Source organism: Rhea pennata, chromosome 3 (assembly GCF_028389875.1).
Source record: "Rhea pennata isolate bPtePen1 chromosome 3, bPtePen1.pri, whole genome shotgun sequence".
Lineage (NCBI taxonomy): Eukaryota > Metazoa > Chordata > Aves > Rheiformes > Rheidae > Rhea > Rhea pennata.
In genome coordinates this window covers 126,482,703-126,508,109 of record NC_084665.1, presented here as the reverse complement: position 1 = coordinate 126,508,109, position 25,407 = coordinate 126,482,703, and the positions used below count along the sequence as shown (strand labels likewise).

Genomic DNA, 25,407 nt, shown 5'->3' with positions numbered 1-25,407 from the left:
TTCCTGCTGACTATTTCATCCAATCTTGTTTTGTCTTTTGTACACATATATGTGAAGTATTTTAGGTTCCTCTCCTCCTTCAAACTGTGAAGATACTGCTCAGTTTATAGCAGTTGAAGTGATATTGTTGATACTCCCTCAGCTTTGTTTCTTGGTGGGGGGAGGGATAAATACATTTTCAAGGCTCTGCAGTAGAGACAGTAGAGTACTTCGTGTTTATTTTTCTACTGTAGCTTTTCTTTTTTTAAAAAGAAGAGATCTGGTTTTGTGAATGGAACTTAACAGGTCTTTCAATCTCCCTTGGGAGCCAAGAGTTGCAAGCACTCAGCCTCTGCAGCTAGGAAAGACTTTCCTTTGCAGCTTCTGTTATACGTTGATTTTTCCAGAATTTCCATACTTTGTGCCCTGAACTTTTAAAAATGTAGCCATATAATAGTGTCTGAACACTGGAACCCTTGGAAGTAGTGAGCTTATTGGCCACTCCTGCTTTATTTGCTCTCTTAACTTTGAAATGGTCTGAAACCATTAATCACTTCCTTAAAAATCACAGTCTGTCCCAATTTTGTACTGTCTTGAGTCTTCTACCTTCAAGAAACACCAGCGATTTTTTTTGAGAGACTTGTCAGTAAACCCTTCTTCCATTTAAAATGATTGGACAGGAAAATGGGAAGTGCTTTTTGCTTATGTTATCGGTACACATCAGAGTGCAATGTTCTGCATTGGGTCTTCTGCTCGTCTCCTGCAGCTGCATCCATGCACTGCCCAGCCACGCATTAAGTGAAGCGATTAACAGATGTCACATGTGGTTGATCCTTTCTCTGATCTCTAGCTGGGGAGATCCGTGTGTGCAATGGAGGGTTTTATTTTGCTAGCAGAGCTACATGAAAGATTTCCTTCCCAGAAAATTTTCTGATATTTTAACTTTGCCCTTCATTCTGACTGAGAATTAAGGCATTGAGAAAGATGTATACATGTATATTTTTGTAGGAATATATATGTATATTTTACCATTAAGATTGCCAGAGTATTTCCTTTTGGTACCTTATTAAAAGTGTTTTAATATTTCAGAGTTTCTTTTTGGGTTGCTGAGCTGAAAGGTTAGAGCTCAGTGAACTGTAAGCTCATAGGGGGCTGGGATACTTTGCATGCCATATTTTCACGATCTGGACTCCTTCCCAGAGAACATCTCCCAAGACCTGGACTCAGATGAAAGGATGGTACTGTGCCATGACAAACAAGAGCTGAGCTGGTTTGACTAAATTATCTAAGAATGACCGTGCCAGTCGGATCGAAGAGACAGGCAGCTCCGCTACACTTGATCTCTAGCAACTTTGAATAGTAGATTTTTAAGGAGAGAATACAGGAAATGGGTTCTTCTTGGATTCCAGTAATAACCAGATTGATGTCTTATTGGGCAGAGGTTATCTCTAGACTGTCAGCTTTAGTATTCACTGTGGATTTATTCTCCACAAACTGTCTCTTGAATCTGTGTTCCCTTTGGGTTTCTCCTGATCTAATGCTTGAATTCTGCTTTGGGGGGTATGAGGGGCAACAATGCTCTGCTGTTTATTTTGGAAAGAATAGGAATATGTGGCACCCAAAACTGCAGTCCCAGTAGGCAAACAATGGCTTTGATTCCTTCAACATAACACTTCAATGACTTGAAACACTTTGGATTTAGTTCTATAAAATGCCAATGTTTGACTTCGGTGGAATGTAAAGAAAATTGAATGATTTAGGCAAAATTCCTTCCCCCCTCCCCCAGAACAATTCAGTTTTTTGCTGAAACAGCTTTTTCTGTGGATGGAAAAATCCCAGTCTGCTTGAGTTGGCAAGCTCTTGTTTGTAGTTAAAGCATATGCTGCTGTATGTTTGTATCCTGCTCCAGCAAAAAAAAAAAAAAAAAAAAAAAAAAAAAGTGGATAAATAGAGAGCTGAAGGCAGTACACTGTTCTCATGTTGCCAGTGGGAGGAGATGCAAAAATGTCAGTTGCAGTTCAGTCTGCAGGAATGACAGTAAAATTACACCAATTAAGAAAATAATCCCAGTGTCATCACCTGTCTTTCAGGAGACTTCACTGCACATGCAAAGAGATCCTGAAACGCTGATCTGCAGAGCCCATTGCCTGAGAGAAGAAAAGTTAAATGAGAAGAAAGCGTAATTTTTTCATTGCACTATTTTTTTCAGTAAGAGGAGTATTAAAGTTGAAGAACAAAGTTTTAGCCTCATTGTGCTAGCTTATAAAGATTATCTAATAACTCTGTAAGGAAAATGGAATTCAGAAATGCTCTGCCTCTCCCTGCGTAGCAACGCGCTGCCTTATTACCCTCAAGCAAAGGCAAGAACCACTTCTGAATTCTTAAGTTGATTTTCACTGATATGCCGCATGTTACTGGCAGCTGCTCTGTTCAGTCTTAACAGCTGTGTGAGCCTGGTGAATCTGTGGGAAAGGTGCCTGCCTATTCTTGTAGAAGCACGAAGCATGCTACTAGCACCTCATAAATAATTTTGCAGCCCTGGTATTAGCTCCATTTTGCAAAGATGGCCATTTTAGATTTTGTTTTAAATGCATTTTACTTTTTCTATGAGAAGTTTCCCTCCACGATCTTCTGCCAAAAGTCAGCTTTATTTTAGAGTGAAGAAAGTTTGAGGTTAATTGAACAAGGCACTTTGGAGATGAGGGATTTAAGTCCACAAGGTTCCTGCAGACTTCATAAAATGCATTGATACAGTTTTAGCAGGTTTTATGCAGGTAAATTTAAGGAGGTCACATTCTCCAGGACCAATGACACCCGAAGGTTCCCTCAACCCTAATAAGCTATATTGGCTATGCTGAATGTTGTGCAACTACTCCCAGATCTGGTTCTGTACGTCATGGACTTTACAGGCCTTGTGCCCCTCAACGCAGGGGTTGGTGGGCTTTGACTTTCTTGTCACGTAATGCCCAACTTGGTCAGTACTGAGGTTTTCTTCCTCTCCCCCTGTAATATTCAATGTTTGCTTCTGCCATGTCCCTTAACCCAACAGTCTACCACAGAGCTGAGGATGGGTTTTGAGTATTTCTGCTAATTACTGGGGCTGTTTTGCACCGACAGTCTAGAAAGGCTATGCCTAGGGAGCCTGTGATGTCACTCTTGCACTGGGATGACATTATCAGCTCTGCTGCTGTAAGGGAGTGAATGTCCTTGTCACTCTTATCCAGCTCTCTGCAACAGTGAAGAAGGAACTGGGGGGATTTCAGGGCTTTTCCTACCCAGGAAGCCAGGTCCTCTAGTTGCTGTAAATGTAGATTATAAAGAAATATATTCATTGCCCTATGTATCTGACAGTTGCACATTCACTGAGTAAAAAAAAAGACTATATGTGCTGACACATTTATCAAGAAACTCTGTCATCTATTAACATCCCAAGGACAGAAACCACCAAGTGGTTCGCCCCCTTTGGATCAGATAGATAGTCACTTCTTCTTTTCTTGGTCTCTAAACTTCTTAGAAAGATGCACTGTTGCACTGACACTGGACCCCAGTTACAAAACTGAGGCACAAGAACCTTTTCCAAAACCAATTTGCCTTTGGCTGCTTCCAAACCTTCTCCTCACAACATCAAGGGATCCATCTTCACACAGAGCTTGCTAGAGTGGCCTGCTCTTGCTTAGCCAAGCAGCCCAACAACTGTAATTGTTTTCCTGAAAAGAACAGCAGCAGATGCTGCCAACGTGAAATGGACACTGCTTGGACTGGAAAGTTACTGAAGAATTAGTACTGTTGGATAGGCGGAAGGACATGATATTTTTATGGCTATAGAGTATCTTTTCTAGTGGAAACCTCAAGGCTCTTCTCTCTCACTGTAACTCAGTAAAGGATGATGCTTAGTTTCCTTTCCATTGAAGTTTCCTCCCTCTCGTGAGAAAATGCAGCTCACTGAGGTCTGGTTTGCACCAGCTCAGGTAAACTCTGAACAGCTAGCCGTTATCCTGGAAGGCCACATCCAGATGGAGCTGGATAGAGATGGACAATAAAACTTAGAGGCCACTGCTCTTTATGGTGCCTGACAAACTTAGGCTTTGCCCTTGTTTTTGGCTTAAGATTTTCTGATTTTCTGGTTTTTATCTCACAGAGTACATTCCTTCACCCCTATTGTATTGCAACATCTGCTCACCTCAGAGACCTGTATGAGCTTGTTCTCATTCCAAGCAATGTGTTGTTTAGGACACAGGCCTTTAGAAATATAGACCATGACTTACTAGAGGGAGACTTACTGCAAACAAATTCTTTTTCTACTGGCCCGGGAGCTGTCTGAAACAACGCTCTCACTTAAACTGGAAACTGATCTTCGTAAGGTTAAAGGTAAGCTGCATAAAGGGTGTACTTCACTTCCATAACTTGCTTCAAATGAATCGTTGTGTAGTGACCCATGCTGTCAAAGCCAGCAACGAAGAAAGATGGATCCCGTGTGCACTCCAGAGTGGTCTCAGTGCATTTGCTTATGCCTTTGCTTCTCTAGACATTGTTAAAATGGATCCAGTTCTGCAAAAACAACTGCTAAGGGAACATTATGTCTCGCTATTGCCTTTGGTTTGGGCTGTGATTACTCATGTTTGTTGCTTGACGAAGGTATTTGGCCTTTATGGACGCTTTGAAGGGCAGAGAGATTTGTTAGCACTTACTGTTTTTGTCCTGCGTCTTCCCTGTGACTTTCTCCGTGCTACAGGAGCTCTGCAGGAAAACCACAGAGTTAGCAAAAGGACATTGAGAGTCACTTTGAATTAAACCATCTGCCTGTTCCTTGCGAGCTCTTTGTATTGACTACAAGGTGTGAAAATGCAACTTGAGGGCAAGCACCAACTTACAGTGGATTTTTTTAGGAACATTATCGCCTCTGTATGGGCAAGTAGGCATGAAAAGTGTAACTCAGCCTGATTATTCTCTGCCTGATGTATTACTTACACATGCAAAGATGTCTCAAAACCTCAGTCTTACATTTTGGATGCATCCTTCATCTATTTCATCTGCTTAGGTTTAAAGGAGCAAGGCAGTGGGGAAAGGGGCCTGCATAGGAGAGTCCGCAAAGGAAAAAGAAAATGAAGCTGTTTCCTTCCCAAGAGTAACAAATTCATCTCTTGCTGAGATCAAGGAATTCCTCCCAACCTGTTGCAATGAAAGCCAGGGCTTCTTGATGACTGTGTGACTTACAAAACTTGAACTAGTGGCCATTTCATTACATTCTCAGGATAAACAATTACTTTTTCTTTGCTTTGCTTTTTTCCTTTTTTGCTGTTTCTTGGTTACAAATTAAATCACGGGCAATTCTGTGGTTGATATCAGTATTGGAGGGACAGTTTATATGCAAACAGAGCTGTATTGCAAAGGCTTTAGAGCTGTGGAAGTGGCAACCATGGGGACGGATTCATGCTTGAAAGAGGAAGTTGTTAAGGCTCTGCCCCAAGACAGGATCCACTGAATGTGCATCATTACTGATGGAGGTTACCTAACCTGCTCCTAAAACTGCCAGCAATAAAGACTCTGCTCCCTCCTCAGGGGATTTTTTTCAGGACTTCCTTACTTCTAGAAGTTTGTCCTAATGTGAAATCTTGCTGTTATTTGAGTGCATGGCTTCCTGTCCTAGCTCCAGTAGTCATGGAAACCAGTATATTTCTGTTGCTTTTTATTGTGATATGAGATTGACCCCTTGTCTCCTTCAACCATTTCTGCTCTTGACAAAACAACCTCAGTTCCCTTCCCTTTTCCCAAGATCTTCTGATTACTCTTGCTGCTCCAGCCTGCCATGAATTGTACCTCGTCCCTCTTGTAAAACTCTTCACTGAGAGGGAGGAAATGAACATCATGGATATAAAAGGAACCAGATAAATATCTGCCATCAGTGCATTAGCAGTATTCACTTGACTCTCACACTGTGGTGGACTAATCAGTGTCTCCAAGGGGAGCTGCCCTTGCAGGGTTGTTATTGTATGTTCACAAAAAGATCTTGATTATAAGGAGGTAGCACCTGGGGAGCACTGAAGGCTTTATCCTGCTACACTGGATCCTACAGGCAGCCCTTACCTAGGAGTGTGACTGCAGCTTCTGAGGTCTCCAAGATACATGTACACAGTGCTGGAGAAAAACCTGCTGCAGAAAATCCTGCTTTCTCTGCCCAGCCTGTATGGAGAAAATGTCACCTTTCAGGCAGTGATCTTCACTGATCGCTGAACAGCTGGGCTGAAAAATACTGCCAACAGACACATTCCTTCTTCTTAGCCTACCTGAAGGCTAACACTTGTGTCTGCACTTTGCATGCATTTACAAGAACTGGAACGATGCCAGATGAAAAATCTTAAAAACAGAGCATCAATGGTTGATGCAGTGCTTTATCTCTTTTTAGAAGAAATGCAAGACATCTATCAGAATAGAGAGAAGCATCAGGCTTTAAACAAAAATAAAGAGTTTAATTAAAATCTTCCCCCTTCTATTCCTTCTCCAAGGAATGTCACACGTTGGGTGCAAGGGAAACGACAGTTACCTGCAAATGGAAGATTAGACTGTCTTTGGTCAGGACTAGGTGCTTCCTGTCTGCCAACAAAATGTGACGCCTTCTCGAGCACAAGCACAGTCTGTGTCAGATCTGCTGGGTACGATGAGTATCAGGGTTAAAACAGTTCAGTGCCATGGGGGAGGATGTTTCTCCCTTCTGTTTTCTGTGTGACCAAGCTGTCACTGACGTGAAATTCAGTCTCCTTTGGTGGCTCTTGTTCTCCAACTCACATGGGTCTTCTGAGCCAACCACCAAGTACTGCTTTCAGATCAATATAGTCCTGTGCAGCGATATCCCCAGCAATAAATTTTCCATGAAATATTTTAGGATAAACACAACAATTCAAGCTATACTGCTTTTTTTCTATTTTGTGCAGACTGCATGATTTCCTTCTTTGACACCTGAGCTGGGTTTTTTTCCCCTCAAAAAGATATTTGTTATATTCCTAAACTGCTACATAGTACTGCCTCTATGGGAATTGCATATACCTATCCGAAGGCAGAAACTGGGTCCAAACTGGCATGTATCAAAAAACAGGGAGGAGTACCAGCAGTGACGAGTGAGCACAGACCAATATTGCTCTATTGATTTATGCAAGTGAATTATATGTTCCTAAAAGCTATGTGACCTGGATCCAGTTTCCTGCAGAAAGATCAGTTTGTCCTCTCTGCTTCCCATTAGCATGTCCTGACTCAGTCCACATGCTCAAAAGCTGTTCTGCAGAGTCAACCCTCCCGATGAGGACTGCAGCTCATCGCAGAAGTGACTGGCTTTCCCGGGCTGCCACCAGATATTTGACTGCCCAGACATCATTCTTACACTAGCTGATCCTCATCTTCACATTGCAAATTTCTCTGTTTTCTGACTCTGCCTCCTTTCAGTGGCTCTTCTGCATGAACACCTGGTAAGAGAGTTATCCTCCCCTCTGTTGCCTGTGGTTTCCAACCTTCCCACTCTCAGTCAGTTTGGTCAGAGACTTGTACAGTATTTCTCAGCATGCTTGTGCTCTTTAAAAGAATGGTATGAAGAGGTGGCTCCTCCTTCTCCCTTAAGCCAAGCATCTCATATATATGCAAAGTCCTAACTAGCTTCTGTAAATGAGGCAACAGCCCAGTAGAAGGAGTAACCTGGCTGGTCTTTGTTGCAGAAACAAATGTAGGTTGGACTTTGTTGAGTTGAGAAGATCTTCCCTGGAACAGGGCCTGTAGCAAAATCATTACTCTGTATTCGTGTTGCCTGCAGAGCCTGACAGCTATGCCATGCTTTGAACTGGCTACACATTCCATCAGTTACGACATGTTCAGGTTTACAGCCCCAGCTGAGAGAGCTGTTCAGCAAACTCCTATGCAACTTCTACCATATCACTTGAGAAAGTCTGCTGGCTTATTTTGTGCAAGGAGATGGGCGTTGCTATTCCGAGAAGAAAGCTCATCTTATCTATGTACGTGGTGTTCTATGTAGGATGCCATCCACAGAGTAGAATTGGTTGAGTTGCACGTCCACAGTAAGTCAGCAAGGACCCCATCAAGTATTAGACTCTGGACTCTAAACTGAAAACTGAACTAGTGTTAGAAAGGGAATTCATCTGATACCAGGTACACTGATTTGGGATAGGCTGGCTGTTGCCAAGCGTTTTTATTGGAGGCATTTTCTTTTTAGGCTGTTTTGAAACATATGCAAGGTAAATTTCTACATAGGATGGAAGCACAAGACTGTGAATGGTTCGTGGATTATTGTTAACTTGAGCCCAAAGCTTTTGGATTTCACCCAAAGAAATGTGTCCTATAAGCTGACAAGCCCTCTGCAGAAAATAGAGACTTATAGTCTCCTCTTCCTATGTCCTCCAAAGCTCTTTGTGTAGCAGTTTTGGAGTTGGGCCCCATGCTTACAAATCCTGCTTCTTTTTTCCCTCTGGGAAAATGAACTTTGTTGAAGCCCCAGACCCAGCAGGGGCATTTCACATTAGCTCAGTTCCCTCACTCCATCTCCTCATAGCTTCACTGCACTCCTTTGCCCTCAGTGCTGCAAGCCCCCTTACCTTCTATTTTTGGCCCATCACATTGCCCCGATCTGTCATACTCCTCCTCCCCAGCCCATGTCCGCCTGGTTTATTTGCAGTGAATGTCCTGAACTGTCTGTTCTTGTTTGCACACACCCCAGCAAAGGGCAATCCCATCTGCCAGGGCTGACAGGCAGACACTCCCCAAATCAGTGTGATTAACACCACAGCTGTGCGTTTCTTGGGGGCATTGGCAGAATGTCTTCATAGAGAGGTGCCTTCGTTGGCCAAAAATGAGGAAAATCGGTGACACAACCTTGGTTTGATGTAGCCCTGACACTCCTGATTTCCTAGACTCCTTGTCTTGATTTCCTAGACAATTGGTAAGACTGTAAGCAGCAGGAAGTTCTTAATGAGCAGCCAGAAGGAATTACAGAGCCTGGAGCAGTTTGTGCAAAGTATTTGGACTTAAATCTGATTCCGTGTCACACTTTCTAAGACTCTTAGCAGTATCCTGGTGCGCTAGGTTTTTGCAGCCCAGTGAGCAGGGCTGGACATGGAAATCCCATTCCTAAATCAAGATTTACATACTGTTTCCAGCCAAAGAAGTTAGGTGACTTCTGACAGCATAAGGTGCTGCTGGCAGGGAAGGCTTATGGGCTGTTCCCTTTCCCAGGGAAGCACCTGTGGTAGAAAGACTGAGCATTCTCATGCCGTTCCTGAGTCGAAGGTCTGAGGAGGGACCTTATCACTGGAATAAATTATTTATCCTATGTATAACACTATGACTACATGGATTAGGAGGAAGTTCTTTGAAGGACAAAAGAGACAAGTTGCTGGCAAACAGGACATTGTGTTTGATGGATCATTAATTTTATAGACCACGACAAACTCTAAACAGGGATGAATGTCTGCCCAGTTACAGCCAGCACTTGCCTTGAATCCTCCTTTCCCTGGGCCAATTCCCACAAGTCTTCTGATTTCCAACAGCAGCCACACAAAGACCTGCCACAGCTCCAGTCTCCTTCTCCTCCTCACTTCTGCTGAGCTGTACTTTCTAGCAACATTACTACTTTTTTTTTCCTTATCCCAGACACTTTTATCTTTCAGAAGCACAAACAACATTAACTCTCCCAGCAATCTTGAAGAACAAAGACTTTGAGATAAGATAAGATTAGCCTTGGCACAGAGAGGTTTATGAGCTTTTTTCTTCCCTCCTGCTGATGAATTTCACCCCTTGGCAGGCTGGTTTGGGATTGTTGCATAACAGTTTAGCTAAAACTAATTAGCGCAAAATTATGTTTACAGCAGGCATAGTGTCCAGTATAGATGCTAAAGCTAACCTGAGTTCAAAAGGCATCTAGATGAGTTCATGGAAGAGAAATGTATTACTGAAAAGCAGCTATAAATCTACTGACTGTAAAGATAGCATGTCTGGTTCAGAAAGTCCTTGAGCTGCAGAGCCCAGAGGACTGTGAGAGTTTTGTGGGCAAACAGCTGCTGTTAAAGAAAAAAAAAAAAAAAAAAAAGAAAAAGTCTGGAATGATCTTTAATTGATTCTCTGTGGTCATTTTTCATTCTTCATGGTTTTAGTTCACTTCATGAGAATACACAGTGATGAGCAATACCTGCTCAACAACAGCGAGGAGCAGACGAGGACCTCACAGAGCTTTCCAGAGAAAACATCTAACCACTCTATACAAGAAAGCTATTTTTCAAGGGCAGTTTTTATAAGCAGAATGCTGAGGTACGAGGAAGCTAAGTGCAGTATTTTTTAAAAATACTTTATTAATTTGCCAACTGTGGGGCCATTCCGGTGGCTGGACTCAGTCAGTGTTATTTGTACAGCAGAGTCATTTCTGGTGGCATCTGAACTTGTCAAATTTTGTTTTAAAAATGATTTGTGTTTGACTCATGTTTACCTTCAAAAACTCTTTTTTTCAGCAGTTGTTACTTTCTGCATTTGAAGGGTTTTCTGAAGGCAATAAAGCTCCTCTGACCAGGATTACACATTTCAATATGTAGTTCTGAACTATCACCATATCTTTTGGAGTTGTAACCCACAGCATTTCCCAGGTGATAGTCCTTCCATCTTGTCTAATTTATGCTCATGAGTTAAACTACTCACAGTGTGAGAGAAGGGAGATAAGAATTTTTCTGATTTTCCTTTTTCTTTCAGATTTTGCTTTTTCATCTCCAAGTAGGCGGGCAAATGTCTAGTACTTTTTATTCCTTAAGTTCTGCCATTAATTACCACAGAAGATAATTACCACCATCTTAGAAGTCATCTCCTTATACATCTTCTCCATGATACAGCTTCTGTAATTTTTTTTGTCTTGAATACCCAAAAGCCTTTCTTTCATTTTAACTATTGACAAATGCACCTACTCTGGAACCTCTGTATGCATTTCTTGGAAATAGAGGAATTTTCCACCTGCACGTGATTATTGAGCAATCTTGTTCCCGGACAGATCTGTCCTGCAGAAGTCACTGACTTGCCATGAATATCCCCGTATTTTGTTAAGTGAAAAGTTTGCTTTTCGGTACATGGCAATACACGTTTGCTGGCTCTGTCTCTTACTCTGGCAGACTGTCAAGGAGTTGAGAAACAAGTAAAGTAGTAGTTTTACACTTATTTTTTTACAGTGAATCAAGCTTTGCTGCATTCTTACCCTGCAGTTAGATCTGAAAGTGCTTCGGGGTTGGACATCTTGATTATTTCAGTCACCTTCGCAAGCGGACAACACCAAGGCAGGGCAGGGCCGAGGCATCCGGGCTGCCCTGGCCTCCCCCAGGGCGCCGTGGGCCTCCGCATTGCCAGCTGACGCCCTTGCAGGGAATCTGCTGTTTTCTCTCCTATTTTCTAGCGTAAATCCCTGGATTTCCGGGGTAAATCCGCCGCTTGCGTCTTAACGCGGCCTCGGTAGCGCCGCCGACATGGCGGAGGGTATGACATCACCCACGACAGCGCGCGCGGCGCGGCATCGCGCTGACGTCACGGCGCCCCCGCCCCGCCGGCGGCGACGCCCGCCCTAAGCCCCGCCCCTCGCTCCTCCCTGTCAGCCTATCGGGACGCGGCGGCGGCGCGGCTGCAGCGGTTCGGCGGCGCGCGGGTAAGCGACTGAATGAATGAATGAATGAGTGGGAAGGAGGAACGTGCACGCGCGCGCGGCGCGCGGGCCGTTGCTGCTCTGTAACGGTCGCAACGGTCGCTCCCCTCAGGGGCGAGGGGCGCGCGGCGCCGGCCGCCGTTCCGGGCGCCCCTTTCCCGCCTCCCCTCCGGTAACGCGGCGGTCTCACGGCGGGGAAAGCTGTGCTGACTCACCACGGGCGCCGAGGTTGAGGTGACTCCTCATCCCTTTGGGGCCGGGAAGGGGGAGGGGGGAAAAGCCACCAAGGATCAGAGCTGTGGTCTCGAGTGTTACCTTGCTCCCTAGTGTTGTTTTTTTTTTTCTTTTTTTTTCTTTTTAACTCCTCAGATGCTTGTTTCGGCAGGTTGTCTCTAGGCCTGGCGTTATGATGCAATGCCACCAAGTAGTTGCTCTTTCATCTGTGAGCCTGTTTCCCTTTTCTGTTTTGCTTGTGTCCAGGTCTCCTTTTTTTCAGAGATGTGGCATGTGGTTACAGGATTTTTATGCATAGATGTGATTAACTGCTGTCATTCTGTGTCATCTGAAGAAAACAGAGCTTCACTTATCCTGGCCACTTAAACTACATTACCCTTTTTCAGTAACTGCCACAATCATTTTTTGTCCTTGAGGTTTGATTTTGGTCAGTTTTCAAATAGTTGTGCCAAACCTGTTTCTTCATGGCCTCGGCTGGCGATACTGTATCATCCCCTGGGCTTGCGTCACGCGTGAAAAACGAGCTGCAGTGGTTGTGCATGCGTCAAGGTTATTCTAACTTAGGTTAGCTAACAGCTGTCTGCCACAACTTATGCCAGAGATAACAGGCCCATGTAGAAGTCCTGCCACATTTCCTCTGCCCTGGTGTCCACTGCACCAGGGGGTGTGAGGAGGGTCCTGGTACTCCACTCAGGGGCTCTCTGCACTGGAATAGTTATTAACAGGGGACTTAGGTGATTTAGGTCTTTCTGGATATCTGGGCTGCATTAAGTGTTGTTATTTGAGTTAAGAGTATCCCCTAGGTGTTGCTGCTTGAGTGACCTCGGCTGTGGTCGTCTGGTGGACTTTCCAGTGGGCAGCGCTGGGTGTCAGTGAGTAAGGGTTGCTGTGGGATGGGCAGGTGATATGTGCTTTGTCTTCTTGATGCCTCAGTAACTTCTTGCTCATGAGCTCTTCTTCATGCAATTGGAAAAAGTAGATGAGCTTTCATACCCACAAGCCCTTGTTAAGGCCCGAAGCAGAACACCCATGTGTTTTGGAGACAAGTGGGAGTTCAGAACAGTCTCTTGGAGTTCACTGCATTGGTTTAGACCCTATTTGTGAGGTTATCAGCAGTTTTGAAAATACCAGGAATTAGTAATCTGTAAGATCCTGTACCCTAAAGAGTACTGCAACTTTCTTTAAAAGAGACAAGTTTTAGAATTCCTTGATTAGCTCTATGTAGAAGCTCCCTTTGGTAACCTGGCAGCTGTGCAGCCCACAGAAATTTTGTAGGAAATCTTGGGTTTGCTACTGAATTTTCTCTTCTCCATACTATCTGGAACTTAGAGTTGTGGGATTTTCCAGTTCAAATTTCTGAGGTCCTTATCTTTCTCATCACCGTAATGTTCTATAAATAACTAATACATAAGAAACTACTAACTTCTATAATTTTGTTCTTGTCTTTTGCATGAACATCAGGTGTTTGCAGTTTATATAACATAATTGTCAAATCTCACAAAGGAATAGCAACTGACTATTAGCTTCAAAATTGACTGGTATTTAGTAAGTTATTTCTCTCCCCTTCCCCCATTTAATCTTCTTATAAAACTTAGAAATTTTCTAGTGTCCAAAGGAGATTATTGCTTTATATTTGAACGTGTGTTTGCTTTATGCTCATCTTTTGCACTGCAACGAATTAGTTTAAAACATGTCCTCAGGAATAGTCCCAGATTGTATGTTTCTGTTAGTTAAAGGATCTGGCTGCGAAGTTTCAGTTTCTTACCTATCACAAAGTTGTAGACACTTCAAAATTAAGCAAATGTTAATGATGTGATATCAGTGGTTGCTGCTGGCTTGCACACACACTTTTTTGTGTGTGTGTGTGTGTGTGTGTAGGGGACAACTCCTACTTTCTGTAAGATTTTGATTGGCTTTCAAAAGAGGCAGTGTCCTTTAAATTGCCCTCTCATTTCTGCCTCTGCTGTATTACCAGTTGAGGGAGAGGTAAGGATGGAATAGGAGAAATTCGCTGGTGTATTGCATAATTCTTAAATATAATGTTGGTTCATAATTTAAATCAGTGGGGTGGGGGAATTAAATCTCATGTTTTGGGATAAAGCTTCTTCATTTCACTTAATCTAGAAAAGAAAGATTCAGTTCGGGTAATGACTAAAACCATTGACTGAGAAACTAGTCAGAAGGTAATGCAATATGAGAGGGTTTTTTGTTTGCTTTGTTTCCCCTTCCCGCCCCCCATTCTTCTTTGAGGTGGTGAAGAAGGATAAAACTATCTTAAAAATAAGTTTTTGACCTTAATAGGAGTCATACCTCTGTGTCTAGGGCTATTAATAATGCCTTTAAGTTATCTAAAATAAGAAACCATAGTCTAGCAGAAATTTTGCAATAAGAACTTGAATGGAAAAAACAAATTACTTTATGGTAGGGTTCACCTTGTCTCATGGTTGTTTGGTGAAGTTTTTAAATGGTACTGTTAATTTCTTTTTTATCTGAGCCTTTACTAGCTTTACTAGTAGCTTTTAGTATTAAATAGCTAGTTACAACATTTCCCCCTTTTCATATTTGAAATAAGGGAAAATGCATGTTACAAGTGGTTTCTTGCATATGACTATACTGCGTGGTGTTTTAAGGATTTGTTTAATGACTGGTATAAAACGTGTTTACTGTTCTGAATCAGTCTTGACTTTCAAGTAAAATTTCAACTTAAGCCTCTATGTTTTAATTGCAAGTAAATTTGGAGAAACCAGATGAGTGAGTGGAAATTGCTTTCATCCTACCACAGCATTTTTATAGCAAGTAGCTTTGGTATGTGTACTTAGTTTCTAGAGCTCAAAATGTGAAATGTCTTCTTAGCTACTCTAAGGGGAAGTTTTGCAGAACAGAGATCATAGAAGCTCTCCTAGTGCTAAAACAGCTTTAGTATCCCTTTCTGGAGTAAGGAAGGATTACCATGGATCTTTAAAAAAACTAATGCTGCCAATTTTTTATGCTGGCTTCCTCAGGAGAAACACATCTTTATGAGGTCAAATCATTTGGATGTGTCTGTCTTCCTGCCTTCTTCCTCCTCTCTTTAACCCTAACTACTTTTGCACCTGTGGGTTGATTTCAAGAAAATTTGGTGTAGGGACTGAGTCTCAAAAACAGTAAGAACTTGTCTATTCTGTGGAGGTAGGTTTATAGAGGAGAGGAACTTTCTTGGTGCCATTACTGTAAGCAACACAAGCTGAACTGTACTAATTGACACTAGGAAATTTGGATAGGAAAAGATCTCAAAACTGCTGCATAACTTCTTAGATAACAATTAGTCACCTCTGTGACTAATTCTTTACTTTCAGTGCTCAGAAAACAGCTTGTTTGCTCTAGATTGTGATTATATTGGGTTGGTTTATGACAAGGAAATACAGGAGAGCTGTGCAGAGCCTAGAGAAGATTGAGCAACTGATTGAGCAAATAGATTGCCTCTAGTTCTGTGACAAGGGAGATATATCAAGTCTGTATCAGGGAAACTGATCCCTCTAATGGCTTTATGGCTGTTAGGTGCAGCAGAGATTTGGCTAACTCATTGGGATTCAAATTGACCGCACTTCCCAATGTGATAAACTGTTAAGCAAACAAGCAAGTGTAAAGAGAAGGGGGGGGGGGAAGGTGGTGCATCTCAGAGTAAGTTGCTTTCATCAGTTTTAAAGTGTAAATGTTACACACCATTTGGTGTTACACACCATTTTTCTTGGTCTTTGTTAACCATGTGGCAGGTGGTTTAGCAAGGCTTCTTTATTTAGATAGCAAGACTCCTTAATGTATCAGAAAAAAATCAGTCTTGCATGTTACCGTAAGTGAAAGGTACACTGAATTGAGTTGTCTGCTTCTCTGTTCTTACTAGAAATTCGTGCTGAAATTAATCGGTGACGATATTTGTTGCAGTAATTTCTAGCTGGGGCCTTCCTTCTCCCCCACCCTCCTATTCATAATATAGGCAACGAGTGCATATGAGAAAGGAGTTGACAAGATAATGTTAGGCAAGCTAGTTTAAAAAGAGATTATCATCTGGAAATTTACTCTTTATATCACTCTGGGGGAGACAGCTATGAGTTATTCAAAGGGAGAGGAGGAAGGATTTAATAACTGTGCCTGAAGAATTGTATTTGAAAAAAAACCATAATTTCAAGAAGGGCAATGGTGAATGCATGTGCAATTTCTTTGGCTTATGCTTTTCTGCTTTCCCACTCTTAGTGTGAAAGATTTGCATGTAGCTCATAAAAACTTTGGATATTTTTGCAATGTGTTACTATAAGCAAGCCTTGTCTGACATCTGTGAAATAATTGGGACTCTTCATGAGCCTCAGGTAAATCAAAGACTGATTTTTGCTTTATTTGATTGCTGGTACTGTGCATCATGTGCGTTAAGTTTGAGTGAAGAAGTATTTTTTAAAGAAACTTACTGTAGCCTCTGTTGCTTTAATTGAATCATACTGATGCAATACTAAGAAGGTTAGGTTAACTGTGACAGTCTACATAGGTTCATTGTAGGTGCTTTTGAGTAAAAGTTTGTAATTGTGGTAGCTGAAACTTAGAATTCTGTACTAGACTCCTTTTGTCTAGTATTGACAAAATAGTCTAGCTTGAAATCAGGATTTCTAATGACTTTTACATTTTAAAAAAGATTACGGTCAAAATCTGAAATAATATTTTGTATGTTTACTGTTTATTATATTGAACTCTGTGCTGGGACTGTGCTGAGATATTTTATTGTGCTCACTGTGGTGAATATATCACTTCTATTCATGTTACTTCATAGGTTACCTCTAGCAGATGCAGCTCTGGGTTGCTACATTAACTGAGACTTAGACTGCATCAGACTCCTCTTAAATACTCCATTAGAATTCTCTTTAGAGTTTAAAATTTTGAAGAATATGAAAAAAAAAATCAGTCATAGATGATTTATCCATCTTTTTTTGTTGTTGCAGCATATTTAAAGGAGGAAGATGCCAATTGTCAAAAACGTGAGCAGAGCTGTCAACCAGCTGCTTCAAAGCTCTGGCTGTGGATGTGGGATTTCCATAGTGCCTGTTCGATGTATTGGAATCTCGCCCCGCCAGGTGGCCTCTGATGCTAGCTTTCATTCAGTGTCTTTTTCTGAGTCTCATCATCCTCGGGTGCTAATTACAGGTCAGCATTCCTGTCATAACTGTATTCCTGCTCCAGCCTCTTCATCAAGTCCCCCATTTCCTTTCTTCCTCCCCAGTAAGCAGAAATTGAGGGAAGGATGGGGGAGGGAGAATCTGCCAAAATGTTCTGGAATGGTGATGGTCTTTCCTGTATGGTGAACTTTTGTGCTACTTTTATTATAGAAATCTAAAAACAATTCTTTGGGTATGTACTTGAAAATAATTCAAACTTTTTGACTCTCAGGGAAGAATATTGCTCCATTATCGTATGGTTCATATAATAATGGAACTCTGTATTTTGATACCACTTTTGCTCTGGTTATCTCATCTGGTTTTTTTTAGGAGGTCTTGGCCAGCTTGGAGTGGGACTCGCTAAACTTCTAAGGTATGTCATGATTTTGTGACTAGCTTTTAGTGAGGAGTTGAATTTTTTGGGGGGAGGAAAGGGAGACACTCTTAGTTTTGTAAATAAACAGATGGAAAAATTTAAAGTTATTTGTTATTCCTGTGCTTGGTTTAGGTCTACTGGTGTACTTTCTGTATGTATCTTGGTCATGAATCTCAAAATAACATAATCTTATGCAAATGACTACCCACTAAGTTCAGTTTGACTTTAAATGGAAGTATTCACAATCTGAATCCTTAGAGTATGGTCAGTTTTCTTTTTCGTCATCTAGCAAAATGCTGTTGAATTTGAGTGCTTAATAGAGACAGAAGTTGTGATTTCAAACTGGTACTATGTGGGGAGAAAAGAAATATAAAAATCAACTTAAAATTTATATATAGTACTTTAGTAAATACCTAGCTGTTGGGCTTTATGACTGTTGACTTTTATCTGGCTAGAGAATTTCAGTTCAGTACCTTCAGGAATAAGGTGTCCTACGGAGTAAAGTGCAAGCAAAAATAAAGGTTAGGATAGAAGTTCTTTAATTTGTTATGATTTGGTGAAAGATGAGACTATGGAGGGAATACATTCACAGTTACCTCTTCTTTGTTGTTATTTTTTGTTTTTGTGCTATCTTTTCAAGAAAAGTAAAGTGTTCTGAGAAACTATCCCTTGTCCATATTGTTGTTTGCCACCTACTCAGCTCCAGAGTATCAATTGTATGTAGACGGTTTGTTGTAGAAAATTTGAACTATGATGAAAAGTGGGCAAACTTGCTGCTTTCAACACTGTTTTGCAATTGGAATGTTTTTCATCATTTCTGTGACATATTTAAGAATCCTGTAAATAATGGAAAGCTGAAATGTACTCCATCAAACTGGCTTTCTAAGTCAATCTTATCTTGATTAGAACACAAGTCAGAGATTATCAGTTGTATTTACCAGTTCCTATAAAAGCAGCTGCAGTTACTGCAAACCCAATGGCATATACTTTCTGGTGTCTTAAGGGAGGTATATAATCTTTGAGAAAAATTTTCAACAAGAATAAGATAGAATAGCTTTTCTTCTGAGCTTATTTTCATGTTTTAAATGGTTTGTGTATCCAGCTGCAGGCTTTCACTGCCATTAGGAATAGTTTGCTAATCTTCTGTGATGCTATACTGAAGTTTAAGAAAACAATTTTTTAATTTTATTATTTATTTTTAGTGCAATAATGGATTTCGTTGCAAAAGTTACTGTTGTTCCAATATTACTCCTGCTAAACCAAATAGCAGAATAACAAATAACAAATTACCTTGAAGACTGTGGACTAATTGTACTGTCTGGGTTTTTTATATAGGAAACATTTTGGAAAGAACAATGTGATCTTATCTGACATTAGAAAGCCTGCAGACAGTGTTTTTTATAGTGGTAAGTGACTTGAGTGAACATATGGAAAAAATCTCTACCTCTGATGCCAATAAGCTGATCATCAAACCTAAATGATGTGTGGATTAAATTGAATGAATTGCTATTCAAAACTTCTGAATAGTTTGTTTCTGCTTTGAAATCTTGCTAAAACATTGATTCCTTCTGTAGAGCATTCCCTTTTTCTAAATGTGTATTTTTGTTTTTCACTGTGCCTTTGCTATTTTATGTTGACCAGAATGAATACTAGAGTGAAGTTGGACCTGGCTTTTGTACTTCTGCTGTAAAAACAGAAGCATTTATTCTTTTGGGTTGAACAAGTTGGAAATTAAATTTGTGCGCCCCCCCCCCTTTTTTTTAATGCTGAAACAATTTTATGATAAAATGGCCGTAGATTAGATTCTTGTATTTTCATTAGAGATGTAATTGAGTTAATTTACTTCCTTATCACCATTTAATGGTATGCTTAAATATTGGAATAGTGTATACAAAATGTTCCCTGTTGTCATGCTGTTGACTGAATAAAACAGAAATTTTTGAATCAATCTCTTGTTGAGGTAAAGGTAACAGTTTCCCTTAGTTTCAACTATGTATTGCTAACTTGTTTACTGTGGGTACTGGATGGTATGCATTTTGCTGTATGGTCAAATCTTGAATAGATAGATATGTGAGCAAGAACCAGCAGTCTGAGCTTCATCCCAAATTTTTCTTGATCTTCATTCTTCTTGGCATTCAATTCCTATTGGTTCCATTTCTTCTAGGTCCTTTTATCTATTCGGATATCTTGGACTACAAGAATTTACGTGAGATAGTGGTGAATAATCGGATAACTTGGTTGTTCCATTATAGTGCTTTGCTCAGTGCTGTTGGAGAAGCAAATGTCCCTTTGGCCAGAGCTGTAAATATTACTGGTACGTGATTTCAGTGCTCCGCAGCAATGGTTTCAAGTTCATAACTTCCACAAAGTCTTGAGAAAATGCAGTGTACATCCTGATAAATCCTGTTTTTGTTCCAGGTTTACACAATGTTCTGGATATTGCAGCTGAGCATAATTTGCGACTCTTTGTTCCCAGCACTATTGGAGCCTTTGGACCCAGCTCTCCTCGAGATCCAACTCCTGATCTCTGCATTCAGAGACCAAGGACAATCTATGGAGTCTCCAAGGTTCATGCTGAGCTCATGGGAGAAGTGAGTTCTTTTTTTTTTTTTTTTTTTTTTTTTTGTTTTTTTTTTTGTTTTTTCATGAGAGTTCTAGAAAAACCTATTGGACGTTTTTGCTTCTGGAGGGCTCCACACTGCAGTGTGTGTGTGTGTGTGTGTGTGTTCCTTCCCCCCATCCTTTCCTTCCTGTAGGCTCTACTACTTAATAGTACTCTGAAGCTGTTGTTGAGCAAAAAATGTCTTTTAAATTTTGTTAGGAGGAGGACAAAAAAATTAGAGGCTGGCAAGCATCATTTCTTTCCATAGTTCTTTTGGCTTTGACTTCTCTACATCATCTGCCAATGTAGATGGCATAGTATAAATGAAAGCGTACAAAACTTTGTGAAAGCGTACTAGAAAATGAGGACTTTTGCCAAACAAAACAAAATAACCTCTTCTCCTCCTTCCCTCCCCTCCCCTCCCCCAACAACCCGTAAGATCAAAGCTGTAGGATTTTTTACATTCACAACTTATTATTGGCTTTATATTTTTCTATAATCATAAAATTATTAAAGTTAATACTTCATATATGTTTTCCTCTCACTTTAGTATTTTTTGCAGGTAAAGGTCAGTTCTGGAGGCTCTATTACCCTGAAGTGTTTCAGAAACTTAGAAATTACCAATTTCTGAACACTAGAGCTAGAGTCTATGTTACAAGTTGATCTATTTCAAGAATCCATATCTAATTATGTGAATGAAAGCTAGAAAAGGACAAGCAGAGAGCTTAGCTATGTGGCAAGGAATGGTGACTCTATTTGATAGTCCTGCTCTTTTGTTCCTGGCATGGGAAATTTTTAAAATAGGACAAGCAGATTTGTCTTGTGGAAACAATAAATTGTATGGCCTAGTCTTGATTTTTAAAACTGTGTTTCTCCCTTCCTTCCACAGTACTACCATTACCGATATGGCCTAGACTTTCGATGCCTAAGGTATCCAGGAATTATATCTGCTGACTCTCAGCCTGGAGGGGGAACAACTGGTAAATGACTTCCTTGTATCTCTCAGTATTATAAGAATAGCAAACACATAAGCCATGTAATTATTCTTAATGTGTTTGTAGAAATGTAGTCTTAGGCAGTATAGAGTAGTGGTGTAGAGATGCTATTTCAACAGAGGATTGGGACAATACTTACATCTACTCCCAGCTTAGGACATACTTTTGTAGTTTTTACCTTTTAAAGTTACCTGAGGAAGTTTGGGTTAATTAAAATAATTTTTAAAAGGAGCAATCTCAATGAGCATAAACTCTGTTATCCTGCTGTAAGGTACAAATGCCAGAATAACATCTAAAGCTTAAGTTGGCTTCCTGCACTCTTGCTGTACAATATAAATCACAGCTCTTCTGCCAGGTTTTTAGATCGCAAGCTTTGGGGATGGGCTAGGACTGTTGACTGTCATAAAATGAACAACAGATGGAGGCAAATGAGCACACATGTCCATTATCTTTTTATACAGATTATGCTGTCCAGATTTTCCATGATGCCATAAAAACTGGCAAATTTCAGTGTAACCTGAAGCCGGACACCCGTCTCCCTATGATGTACATTGACGACTGTCTGAAGGCTACTCTAGAGGTCATGGAGGCCCCTGCTGAGGCACTGAGCATGAGGACATACAACATCAGTGCCATGAGTTTCACTCCTGAAGAGCTGGCACAAGAGGTGCAGAAGCATGTTCCTGAACTCCAGGTGACCTACAGCGTGGATGCGGTTAGGCAGGCCATAGGTTAGTATCTACTTCTTTGGTGATGGTAAGGAAAAGCATTAAACTACCCTATGTTAAGGGGAAAAACATTATTTTCTTTCTTTCTAGACAGTTGCAAATTGCTACTGAAGTTTAACTGAAGAAGTTTAGGTTCTGAAATTCTGCTTTAGTAGCTTGCATGGCTAGTGATGATATACTTCATGCTTTTTCTTGTATTTTTTTTTTTTTTGGCTGCAGCTGACAGCTGGCCAATGAACTTTGATGACAGCAATGCCCGGAAAGACTGGGGATGGAAACATGATTACGACCTCCCTGAGCTGGTGACTACAATGTTTAGCTTCCTTGGGTCTGACTCCAGGATTGCTCAAGCTAACTGAAATACTTTGTAAGATGTTTCCAGATTTCCGCAGAGGACCAGGAAGAAATGGCTAAATTAGTTTATGATCTTCTGAGTCTTAGAGCATGTCAATTATCACTTTTCCGTAAGTAGCAATAGAGTTGGGCAGAAAAATACTGTAGCTGGAATTTACTACTGTTAGATAAGTTAGATTAAAATAAGTCATTTGGTACTGTTTCCAACAATAGCACTGGTGAAACATGGAAATCTTTTATGTTTTGGTAGCTAGGGAAAAAAAAAAAAAAAAAAAAAAAAAAGCACATGCACCTGAACCTGGCTGATGACTTTCCAATCATTCCTCCTGCCTGGTGGTTCTTTTGCAAATGACATGGGCAGTGTTGTCAAACTCACTGTTTCAGGCATATTATACAGAGTGAACAATTTTTTTTTTCATTTGTTAGTGGAAGTTACTAAATCGTAGTAATAAAGGATTCTTATTTTTCTCTCTCTGTCTACAGCTGAGAGATCAGAACTACTTCATGTTTCAAAATTTCAGGGATTGTTGCAATTTTAATTTGAAATATAGGAACTATTAACCATAGTTTCATATACATATACACAGTGCTATATAAACCTACGCTTTTCTATATACAAGGCATACAAAGTGGCGTTATTCTTGTAATGTCTTGTGAAGGGAATTAGGACTTGAATTTTCATTTCTACTTTAAAAATAGCAGGGGGTACAACCTAAGCTTTGTCCTGTTCTTTGAAAATGCTGCTGACTTCATTTTAACCTCAGAGGTAGGCTTGAAATCCTAAGTGCTGTTATGTACATGCAAATCTAAGGCATAATTCTAGGCCTGGGAGTAAGATTGTTATCACTACCTTTGATTTTTTTCCCAGTTGTTTGCCATGCTAGTGTGGTCATATACTGTCTGGAGCTAGTTTTGAAGGTGGCCTGATAAGATAGACTTTCAGTAGAGTCATGTCAGCCTTTGTAATCATTTGTGTTCGCTACATTTTTCATCTGTGCTGTATATGTATTTTTAAATACTACGTATATGCAACTATTACATGATTTTGTTATTTAGAGAGGAATCTAGAAGCTGAAACCATACTTTCCAATATTTATTTATTTCAGAGTTTTAAAGTCAGCCTTATCTGCCATTCTTGTCTGAATTCATTCACTTAAAAACAAAAGCTCAAGTTGTTGACTTAATGTGTAGGATTGATTGTTGTTTAGAGTTGAGAGGCCTAGATTACTGATGACCATCCACTCCCCTTTCTATAAAATTATGAGGGGCTGCTGATCCTTTACTACTAATTTCTAGTTACACTTAGGGGCTATTCTGCTCATTTCAGTTTCATGCATAGGAGATTCTGGATTAATACGTGAGTCTTAATAGATGCATGCAAATAAAATACACATTTCAGAGGCTACTGAAGAGACCTGGTAAACAAGAAATGACAAACTAGAGATACAGGAGAGCTGTTTTATGTAACATACCAGTTTCCACAGTGTAAATCTGAGCTATTGGCAACTATAGTAATGGCATGTCTTGAGAAACAGCATCTGGGAACATTTGATTTTTACTTTTTTTTTTCCCCAAAGAAAAAATATCTTTTAAAATAACTGGAAATTCCTCATGTGAAGTTCTCTCTTGCTCTTTTTTCTTCCATGCTCCAATGAATCTCACAGGTGACATCTTGTTTGCTGTGTTTTCTGTGACAATGCTTTGGTTGTTCTTGTTCTGTTAAGCTCTCTGTGACACTGCAATGTTTCTTCAGTAAGTAGCTAACGGACATGACCTGATCTCAGCCTTTGAGAGGAAGTCTGCATGCTGCAGAGAATATGTTTTCTCATGAAAGTAACCTTCAAATGAAGATTCTTTGGTGAAAGCCTGTTGTTTTAAACATTTGTTGAACTTTTATCTCTTGGTTTTGTATGTATCTTATACTGTTTAATCTGTTAAAGTATGGATTTCCCAGGTATTTAAACCTAAAAACCTCTAGGGTTATGGCCCATGTTGAAACTTTTTTCATAGTGTTTACATTTCTTAAAAGACAATTTTTTTAAAAGCTGTGGCCACTGTGGTAATTGTCACATTGTTCAAATGTAGTGTTTGGCCCAATGGGCAAGCAAAGTTGGTCTTGATCATACCCTCCAAGAAAAGACTGGCTCAGATCTTTGTCCTCTGTCCTACCAAAACAGGATTATTTTCCAGTAAACTGTTAGCCTGAGGCATCAAATGAAGGCTTTAATATGATTTCAAATGTCAGGTCCATTCCAGTCTTTTGTAATTCACTCTGGGGACTCATCAATACACATACAAAGAGAGAGAGAGAGAGAGAGAGAGAGTGTGTGTGTATACATGCGGACAAAGACACTCTCTTTCTCTGTGTATATATATTTATGTATATATATAATGTGTGTAAATGTAGAGAGCTGTTGATGGGTCTGACTTCATTTCCTTGCTTCAAGTGAAGTTACGGGTCTACTCCTCCCTTTATTCTAGTTCAAAGCTTGGGTTATTAGTAGTAAGAGTAAAGAGCAAAAATGTTCCTCCTTCTGATATAGACTGTTCTTGGTTGTGGTGTTGTACGAAAGCTTTGAATAGGATGTTGCAGTGAAGTTGAAATTTACTCCTATGGCATTTTAAATTAAATTTAATCTTTTGTCAGTAGTTACTGACTCCACTTAGGAGTAACCATTGAAGGAGCTTTTATTTTGCAAAGTATGAAATAAACCATATTGTAATAGACAGTGGTTTGGAGGTTAAGAAGTGATATTCAAGGAATGTGATGAGATATGGCTACATAGTCTCGTTCCTGTTTGAAATTCAGTTTTTCAACCTGTGACCAATGATGCGTGTCTTTTTCCCTCCCCTCACCTCCTTTCTTTTCCATATGTTCCCCATAACCTCTGTGGCTATGTTACAGTATTTTTTGCATTAGACCAATTTGACCTGATACAAAATGTATAACTTTTGCTACCACTTTGGAGTTCAATTTTCTGGGCAGAGACTTCTCTCATAACCTTTGAGCACTGTAGTTGTTACATTACGTATTCAGGCAAAAAGATTTTAAGAGTATTTTTTCAACTATTGTAAGCTGTGGATGATACCTACTTTAATAAAATCCTGTACAGATGTGTGCTGGCTTTGTCATCCTTGTTTAAAATACTTAAGAACAATGATCCAAGGGCACAAGGATGCTGCTTACTGTTGAAGCCTTCAGCTGCAGAAGTGAAACGGGATACGAGACATAAAGATGCAGCTCCATAGTCAGTGCAGTGACTCTGTGGCTCTGAAATGTTTGCCTGTATGTTTCACTTT

The 25,407-nt window shown here is 40.4% G+C and overlaps 1 protein-coding gene and 1 long non-coding RNA gene across 2 annotated transcripts; one reads left to right on the top strand and one right to left on the bottom strand.

Annotated features, from left to right (window-relative positions):
- Positions 1–1,026: 1,026 nt before the first annotated feature.
- Positions 1,027–11,463, bottom strand: LOC134139007 (uncharacterized). Its single transcript, XR_009958050.1, has 3 exons — positions 11,204–11,463; positions 4,668–4,716; positions 1,027–2,126 (listed from the first exon to the last, which is right to left on the bottom strand). It is a non-coding gene; the product is annotated as an uncharacterized LOC134139007 (long non-coding RNA).
- Positions 11,464–16,857: 5,394 nt separating this feature from the next.
- LOC134138038 (L-threonine 3-dehydrogenase, mitochondrial-like) lies at positions 16,858–22,112 on the top strand. The gene is made up of 8 exons (XM_062571229.1): positions 16,858–17,041; positions 17,383–17,425; positions 18,764–18,834; positions 19,593–19,742; positions 19,847–20,019; positions 20,920–21,010; positions 21,487–21,756; positions 21,973–22,112. The coding sequence occupies exons 1-8, from the start codon at positions 16,858–16,860 to the stop codon at positions 22,110–22,112; spliced, it is 1,122 nt and encodes a 373-aa protein (XP_062427213.1).
- Positions 22,113–25,407: the final 3,295 nt, after the last annotated feature.